Consider the following 9625-nt stretch of genomic DNA (forward strand, 5'->3'; position numbering starts at 1 on the left):
ACGGGCACACTCCTTGCGTGTGGGGCTCCCCTACGCGGGGGACACCCCTGCGTGGCCCAGGGTTGGAACCACGGACCTCCCATGTGGTAGGCAGATGCCCTATCCATTGGGCCAAGTCCGCTTCCCCATACCCGGCCTTATGCTTACCTAAGATGTTACTGCCCTCTTGCTTCTGCCGTTCTCTGAGGTGACACTGGATTTTATCCACTGTGTTGTGGCGCAAGGGGCTTCTTACTAAGAAGCATCCCTAAACTTTAGGCATTCCAGTTTTCCACCCTTTCTGTTTCTACCACATACCACCTATAATGACTTTGAGCAAGTTATGTAGCTCCTCCAAGTCTCAGTTTCCTCATCTATAAAATAGGGCCAATGGGGAAGCGGACTTGGCCCAATGGATAGGGTGTCTACCTACCACATGGGAGGGCCGCGGTTCCAATCCCGGGCCTCCTTGACCCTTGTAGAGCTGGTCCACACGCAGTGCTGATGCACGCAAAGAGTGCCGTGCCACGCAGGGGTGTCCCCCACGTAGGGGAGCCCCACGCGCAGGGAGTGTGCCCGTAAGGAGAGCCACCCAGCGCGAAAGAAAGTGCAGCCTGCCCAAGAATGCCGCACACATGGAGAGCTGACAAAACAAGATGATGCAACAAAAAAGAAACACAGATTCCTGGTGCCTCTGATAAGGATATTCGCGGTCACAGAAGAACACAGCGAATGGACACAGCAGACAACTGAGCAGAGAGGGGATAAATAAATAAATAAATCTTTTTAAAAAATGAAAATAATAGTATTTAGCTCATAGGGATGTTGTGAAAATTAAATGAAACAATGCATATAAAGCGTTTAGCATAGTGCCAAGGGCAGATTATCCCTCAATAAATGTTACCCTTTATTATCATCATTGAGTTGTTATGATTTATAAGCACATTTATAAAGGCACCAAATAAGTAGTAGCTATCATTACTACTACCACCATCACAGCCACCCACACCAGTCTTTTTAGTATCCCAGGTGCCCCTTTTCTCTAAGATTACCCACTAAATCTATGGTAGTTATTCTTTGATCTAACCTTACATTTGCCTAACCTTCCTGTTTTTTTTTTTTTCATTCAGACCTGAAGGAGGACTATGATCAGTGGAACAACTTTGTTGAAGGCATTGGACCATCACTTACTCCAGGGGCCCCACACCATTTGTCCAGCCTGTAGGCACAATTGGTCATCTTCAGAAGGTCACTTGAGCTGTGTTTCCATTTGGGTGCTGCCTAAGGGCACCCATAGCCTCCCACCAGGAAGTGGTCAACACAGCCCTTCACAGACTGAAAGGATATAATTATACTGCTGATGGGACAATTGAGTACTTTGATTTTGGACTTGTTGATCTTAAACTAATTCTAGGATTTGGATCACTTACTGATTGGCAGATTGACTCTCTGGGGCCTAAGCCCTGACAGTGTGGGGAGAAAGCAGGGGGTGGGGCTGATGGGAGACCCAGGCCCCAAGGTGAGCACTGTGAGGCCTGGATATGCAGACTTAGCCCAGTGAGCCTACTCCCTCATCTTGGCCAGTGAGGCTTCTGCAGAGGAAGAGATGAAGCTGAAGGACAGAGTTGAAATCACTACTTTCAGGACTTCTCACTCAACCTGGCACTATCTCTTCCTACCTTTCAACCTTCTCCCTTCCCAGGGCCACTTGGTGAGTTCTGAGCACTTTAGATTAATCTCTAGAATATAGACCATTATCAGATTTTCTGTTTATTTTTAAGCCTTCCCCGTGCATAAAATGTAGTTCAGTTCACTTGGTATTCAGTTATACTAGCAAGTGCGTGGTGGGAAGACAGCAGTGTCCTCACAGTACAGGGAGAAAAGCTGAAGTCCAAAGGGATACCTCAGAAGCTCTGAATGTCTTTGGGGTTTTGCTAAAAATGTATCTTCACAGGAAATTAACACAAATAGATTGAGAAGGGAAAGAGAAGATAACAGTATTAAGCATCTATTTGCACAGACCCTTGCCACAGGAGTGATGTAGTTCAGTCAGCTAGAACTCAGGAGGCCACCCATGGAAGGGTCTAAGAACACCTTGGTCTTGCCTCTTACCTCAGGTATTGTGAGCCAACAACTAGCTCAGAATCAAGGTCCTTTTTGGTCTGTTTTCTGGCTCTTAAGTCCCCAGCCCCAAATTAAGGATATAGTCTGCATTTTTCTTCTTTTCTGTTTTTGTTGCTTTATAATGTGAATGATATTAATACACGTTTGCATAATGATATGTTTGACTAGTTTCTCTATTTAATCTACATTAGAGCAAGGTGAGGAGCCATCTGGAAGAGGCTTTATCTTCTTTCTTTCTTTCTTTGTTTTCTTACTGTTTTGGCCATGTGGGGAAAAGCTTTAAAAGGAAAGTCTTCCCAAGGATCTAGTTCACAGCTGTTTGGGAACATCAACCTAAAACATCCCTCGCCACTACTCTAGACTTCTCAGCTCAGTCCAAGTAGGAGACGCCAAAGGAGGCAAGCACAAAAGGGAAATGTGTCTCTACAACATCAGTCCAAGGTTAGTGCTGCCAAAGCTGGGACCAAATCACCAACCTCTTAACAGCTATTCTTTATAGGAGGTGAAAGGGCAGATCCATTCAGGCTGTAGCCCTTGGGAGGATCTGTGGATTTGAGTAAGATGTAGCATAAGGAGGATGTTGTTAAAGCATTGAACTCGAGTTATATACAGTCTGTTTTGAGCCCTGACTCCGCCACTGCTAATTGGGTAAATTTGAGCAAATTATGTTCTCATTCCAATCTCGGTTCTTGCATCTCTAAAATGGGGGTCTGCACTATGAATAGTTAGGAGGATTAAGTCAGAGGATATGTATTAATAACTCATGAGTTATTTAGAAGCATGTTTCTTATTTTCCAAATATAAAAGGATTTCTAGTTGTTTTCAGTTATTGTTTTCTAGCTTAATTGCTTTGTTTGGTAAAGAAAATGACCTATATGGTTCCCAACTTTCAAGATTTGTTGAAACTTGCTTGGTGGACTGAAAGAGGTCAATTTTGTGTTATATGTGTGTTTTAAAAAACCGTATATTCTATCATTGTTGGCTTGCTCTTTTACTCAACAACATATTTCCTTCTATAAGAGTACATACAGATATTTAACAAGGGCTTCCAACCCCCAGATGGGCACCAGAGCCTCTCAGCACTTGCAGAGCCAGCTGCAGGCCAACCTTGAGGAGATGCTGCTCCTTGTGTGGAGGGTAGTCTCTGCAAATGCTGAGGGCCTAGTTCTGGCAGCAGTAGTAGCACATGAAACTCAGCTTCTACCTTGACCCATAAAAAACACAGATATGTTTTATTAAGCCCTGAGCAAGAGACCTGGAGCCTCGCTAGAAAAATAAGTTGTTTGGAAACTGGATTCATCTCCTTGTAGTTGGTATTTTGGTAATGACTCATCCAACAATATTGGAGTAGGTGAATTTTCCATGTAATTGAAAATTATCTTTTAAGCCAGGGGTTCTTAACAAAGGGTCAATGAGCTTGAATTTAAATAAAAAAAAAATTGTTATTGTGGGGACTTATTGGTGTGGGTATGATTTATTTATTAAATAATATACAACATAGTCTGGACTTAATAAGATGTCTGTGGTTTTCACCTGACTGGCAAAGGGGACCGTGGAACAAAAAAGGTTAATATCCTTTGCTTTAAACCATGAAACATAATATTGACTTATGTTTTAAATGGTAATACACCCAAAAGGTAATGTACATACTTATTAAAGTGAACTGACCTCATTTAGCATTTTACTATGTTTCAGTTTAGAATGTTATTTTATTTTTTATTTTTTTAAGATTTTATTTATTTATTATTTATTTTAATTTCTCTCCCCTTCCCCCCCACCCCCCACCCCGGTTATCTGTTCTCTGTGTCTATTTGTTGCAACTTCTTCTTTGTCCGCTTCTGTTGTTGTCAGCAGCACGGGAATCTGTGTTTCTTTTTGTTGAGTCATCTTGTGTCAGCTCTCCGTGTGTGCGGTGCCATTCTTAGGCAGGCTGCACTTTCTTTTGCGCTGGGGGCTCTCCATACGGGGTGTACTCCTTGCACGTGGGGCTCCCCTATGCGAGGGACACCCCTGTGTGGCACGGCACTCCTTGCGTGTATCAGCACTGCGCATGGGCCAGCTCCACACGGGTCAAGGAGGCCCAGGGTTTGAACTGTGGACCTCCCATGTGAGTCAGCTGGAGGTTCTGCCCGCATTGTTATCCTTACTCTAGGACCTAGGTTGGTGGAGCTGCCACCCTTTGGAAGCAGTGTTGGTTGCCATGGCAGAAATAAGAGAGCATGGTGAAGCTCTGAACGTTTCTGTCCACAAGTAAAAGTCATTATTTATGTTCTGTTTCATTGGCCAAAGCAAGTCATATTTATGACCAGACATAACATCCCATACCTGGACAGGGGGAGAGCCAGAATATGACCAGCTCTAATGTCAGAGAAGTGGTGTCTTCAGGTCTGTGAAGGTGTGGATAGTAGTTTGCACCTGTACTGTATTGCTCCCCACAGCTATCATCTTCCTTTTTTCATTGCTTTTCATAATGTGTCATCTCCCATATGGTCAGCCTGCCAGCCATCACTCTTCATCACCTTTAACATGCTAGTCCCTGGTAGTCCTCTCTGTTCACTTCAAATTGTGATTTCTGATGCACAATGAACTGAGTAGTCAGCCACAATATCTCTGTGTCTGAAGTAAAACTAGGTAGTCAGTGTGAAAGGGCTTTAGGGACTCTTCCTACAACTAAAGTGTGTTACCTTTAGTGCATGTGCTTTGTAACCCTTCCTCTGACTACTCAGAATGAGTATTGCCAGCTCTTTTGTGCTTTGTCCTGGTTTTTGGTTAGCTTCCAGGACACCAGGTAAATGACCTTTAGATAAACAGGGTATTGCTGCATACTAACTGGCATGTACTGATAAATGGCATTCTAGTGAATTCTTCTCCGAAGCAAAGATGATGTCTTGGGTTTCTTTTGCATTTTCTGGTTCCCCATTCCATTGTAGGATTCTGTACCCACGGAGGCCTCCTAGTGGTATAGTATGAAGTTTCTCTGCATGGGATGAGTCATATACCATCACAGCGAGATGCAGAGACCAACTGTTCCTGGTCGTTAGCTGCACGGCAAGATGATGATGATGATTCACCACCGATAACATTTATCAGGCCCGTACTGTGTATCAGCGACTGTGCTAAGTACTTTACAAGCACTATCTCATTTACTTTTCCAATAACCCTGTGAGGTCAGGTGGTATTAGCCTCATTTTATGGATGAGAAAACAGAGGCTTAGAGAAGTGTGTTGATCACATTCTCACAAGAGTGTGGCAAAGCTGGGACATCAGCATCAAAATCTAAGCTCTTAATCACTGGGCCATCCTGCCTAATATGCACACTTGGTTTTGCAGGATATGGGGGATGTAACTTCACAATAGACTGAATCAAGGATGTAAAAACCTCCAGCAGTTTCTGTATGCCTTGTTTTGAGATTCGGCAATATCCTCAGAGCTACTGAGAAATGGATTGGGCCAGGTGTTCTGTTGATTTGATAGAAGGGAAAAGCAACTCAGGGATTAAAAACGTGGTCTTTTAAATCATACAACTCCAACACAATTAGCCTTGTGATTTTACGCTAACTTATTAATTTCTATAAACTTCACTTTTCTCTTCTGTAAAAGAGGGATTCTAATAGTATTTAACTCATAGGGTTGTTGTGATAATTAAATGAACTAACCCATATGAAGTGCCAACACAGTGTCTGGATGTAATCAGAGCTTGATAAAGCTTAGCTATTACTAGTGTTGCTTCATTTGGTCCTCCTTTTACATATCTATCAAGTCAGATGTAATTCCTTGCACTGAAGAGCCCTGAATGGTCTTAGTCTGAGTTCTTATTCTAATTTCTAATTGTTTTGCAGTTGCCTCCCCCACATGAAGCCTCAGTTCCTACCATTGTGTTCTCATGTGAGGGTGCAGCTAGATGAAGAGAGACAGTTCCCATTACCTTTGCTTTTATTTTCCTACTCCTTGCTGCAAAAATAAAAATCTACACTGTAGTTCTAGACCTGCATGTCTCTTTACCACCAGGAATAGACAACACTCTTATGATCTGGGTTGTTTTTAATTTCACCACTAATTTTCCAAACACACATGACTCTGCACCAGCTGTAAAGCAAAGGTACTGAATAATGGGTGGGAGAATCAGAGAAGAAGGTCTGTATAGATGCTGGCCAAAGGGAAGGGTCCTGGGGATAGGGAGTTTGTAGTAGAAGCTAATTGCAATAATTTTTGTCTGCTGCTTTTGAGGCCAGGGTGAGGGAGGTTAAAGTGACCCTGTGACCTTCCCAGGAGTAATTCCTCAAGCAGGGAGAGAGTGGCCTATGAATTACTTTCCGCACAGCTCTCTCCCTCACTGCCATATCCAATTTCCTACTGAGACCTCTTGTTTCTTCCCTTTTGGTGGTTCTCTTACCCAGCTTGTCCTTTCCATTTCACTTTGGTCTGATGCCCTCATTAACTCACCCTGGACTAATTTTCACAGTTTCCTGGACTCTCATCTCTCTTGCCTCTCTTTTCACCCTTCATTCTGCTGCCAGCTCTTACTGAAAAACTTTTGTTTTAAAAATAACCAGGCTGGCAAGGTGGTCTCATGGAAAGAGGATCAACCTGGTTATTTGGAACCCTGGGTTCTTGTCTCAACTCTCACTCTCTTTTGCTCTGTGACCTTGTGTGCATGCTTTTCCTCTCTTGGCTTCAGTTTCCCTATCTATAGATTAGGATGTGGGGTAATGGTTGTTGAACTAGCTGATCTCTGAGGCCCCTCAGTTCTGGTATTTTGTGCCCCTGTCGTTGAATTGTTGATAAGCTACAATGACTCCCTTTCCCATAGAATTGCCTCTCATCTCCTCATTCTGTCTGGCCTTGCCCTACCTTCCTATCCTTTACTTTTTTACTATTCATTTTTTTCCCACAATCCCCTTAATATACCCCACTCATTTTCCAAACAAACATTTATGCCTTTTCTCATGAGGTTTTTCTTGCTTGCAGGGTCTTCCCACCTCTTTTCCATATACCCAAATAACTTTAAGGCCATTTCTAGTCCCACCTCTTCTATGAAGCCTTCTTGATTAAATTCAACTAACATTTGATCTCTTTGCCTGCTGCTTCCCAAGAGAAACATAGCCTGTGCCATATTTAGTACTGCACTTTATTGCATTATTCCAGTAGCAGTACCCATCTGTTGGACAGAAAAAATCCTTCTCCTGTTGACTGACATGGGGAGCAGGGATCCCTGCCCTCCCCCTCCATCAGCAGGCTTCTTGCTCCCCAGCCAGCCTTGGCAACAGCTGGTATTCGCCCAGCCCTCCCATGCTTCCAGCTGCCCCTGCTTCCTTTTCTCTTGGTTTTCCCAGATGCCAACTGTGGGGCCCAGGGCAGAGCTAGCGTTAGTGCAGCCAAGGGCAACTGAGCAAACTTCTGAGATACATGGACATGTAGCATTTGGAAGTTAGAAGGAGGACAGAGCTGAGCACAATTCACACCAGTATTGAAAATGAGGGAAGGCAGTTTGCCAGCTTACTTTCCCCATCTTGCTTTCATCTAAAAAAAGAAGCTGCTCAGAAACACAGTCCTCCTCAGCCTGCTAAGCCAGATGGTCCCTAGATGCTCAGCCTGCCAAATGTGTATATATAATTATTCATCTTCATGGAATCACACCCAGGTTTGAATTCAGACATTAACAGTTTTTTTGCTATTTGACCTGGAGCCAGTGAACCTTTTAGAACCTTTGTTTTCTTCCCTGTAAAATGGGGTCACTAATGACCGCCTTGCTCACCTCGGGATTTTTTTTTGGGGGGGAGGGGAAAGCTTCAATATAAGTGTAAGAACACTTGTAATTGACAAAACACTGCACAAATATGTGTTGTTATTAATAATAAAAGTGCCATATTTTGTTTTTGCCATAAGTGTCCTACTACTTAATGAGCACTTACTCTATGCCAACCATATTGCTAAGTATTTTTATGTACGTTATACCTTTTAATCCTAACAACATTCCTGTAAAACAGTGAGTGTTAACCCCATACTACAGATCACAAAAGGGAGGTTCAGAAAGATTTGCTAGCCCGGTCAGAATCACATAGCATGTAAGTACTGGAAGCTAGGATTTGAATCTAAATTATTGGGCTCCAAAGTCAACACTCTTAAATCCTGCATTTTACTCTCTCACAAGAAGAAACAGATCCTTGACTCTATAAACTTAACCCTCAATTTGATCTCCAGCTAAATGCACTGATCATACTAAGAGCCATTTTTGTTGGAGACCTGAGTACTAAAATAAAGTATACATCTTGAATTGCTTTTCTAGCAGTAGAAATGGGCTCCATCCGTTCATCCATATACTTCATATAAAGTTAACAGTTCAGGGAATAAACCTATTTATGTGTTCTTTATAAACCATGGAGCCAGCCAGCTGGCAGGAAATTTTTTAAAAATCTCTAACCCACATATTGTAGAATAGTGAGTCTCAGCTCTATGTGCACCTCAGGATCACTTGGGAACTATATAAAAATACAAATATCCTGTCCATGCCCCTAGAAATGGTGAGTCAGGTTTAGGGTAGCCCAGGTATTTGTGTGTGTGTATGTGTGTGTAATTTTTTTTTTTTAAGTTCCGGGGAGATTCCTGATACACAGCCAGCTTTGAGAACCCTTGGTGTGATTTAAGTCTATTTTCTCTTCTTTTATGGAACAAGAATAATTGCTACCTGAGAACAGAATCATTAAATTTTAGAATTGGAAGTCTGTGAGTTGTTTGGTCCATGAGGAAATCAGATCTCAAAGAAGTTCAGCAGATCCTCTGACTTCCAGTCTAGTGCTTTAGATATATCCATGGATGACAGCGTTTTGTTGGAATATTAAGAAAATCGCCAGGACCCAATCCCCAGGATATCCATGACTTCCAACAATCATACCTTATAGTCCTTATAGTTTTTTGTTTTTTAAAAAAAAATATGGAATGCTTCATGAATTTGTTTGTCATCCTTGCATAGGGGCCATGCTAATCTTCTCTGTAACTCTCCAATTTTAGTATATGTGCTGCCGAAGCAAGCACCCTTACAGATTTTGTGTAAGGCAGAACCCTGTGCTAGAAGGACTATAAGAACTGACTCATATGATAGTTCTCATGTTTATTTATTTATTCATTCTACAATCACCTATTGAGGCCTGCACTGTGACTGGCCCTGTCCTCATGGAACTAAATCTAACAGACAAGAAAGACAAGTTAACAGGACCATATAATGAGTGCTGAAATAGGGGATGTACATGGCTCAGAAGCGGCCTAGGTCAATCAATTCAACTTCAGCAAGGGAGAAGGGCTAAGAAGGGTTCACAGAGTATCATATACTTGAGCTTGGTATTTATACTAGTTATCTATTATTGCAAAGCAAATTGTCCCAAAATTTAGCAGATTAGAACAACAAACATTTGTTATCTTATGCTTCCTGTGGGTCAGGATTCAGGAGCAGCTTAGCTAGGTGGATGTGACTTAAAGTCTCTCATGGGGTTGTAGTAAAAATGTCAGCTGGGACTGCTATCATCCA

General features: G+C 42.5%; 1 protein-coding gene and 1 non-coding gene across 2 annotated transcripts in view; one reads left to right on the forward strand and one right to left on the reverse strand.

Moving 5' to 3' along the window:
* PAFAH2 (platelet activating factor acetylhydrolase 2) overlaps positions 1 to 3787 on the forward strand; it is a 41574-nt gene extending 37787 nt beyond the window's left edge. Inside the window, exon 11 of the mRNA XM_004450519.4 lies at positions 1110 to 3787. Coding sequence (XP_004450576.1) covers positions 1110 to 1204 — 95 coding nt within the window. The 3' untranslated portion in view covers positions 1205 to 3787. The remainder of the gene's footprint in view (positions 1 to 1109) is intronic.
* A 5241-nt stretch (positions 3788 to 9028) lies between these two features.
* Positions 9029 to 9135, reverse strand: LOC111762328 (U6 spliceosomal RNA). Its single transcript, XR_002795460.1, has one exon. It is a non-coding gene; the product is annotated as a U6 spliceosomal RNA (small nuclear RNA).
* Between the last annotated feature and the right edge of the window lie 490 nt (positions 9136 to 9625).

Source organism: Dasypus novemcinctus, chromosome 9 (assembly GCF_030445035.2).
Source record: "Dasypus novemcinctus isolate mDasNov1 chromosome 9, mDasNov1.1.hap2, whole genome shotgun sequence".
Taxonomy (NCBI): domain Eukaryota; kingdom Metazoa; phylum Chordata; class Mammalia; order Cingulata; family Dasypodidae; genus Dasypus; species Dasypus novemcinctus.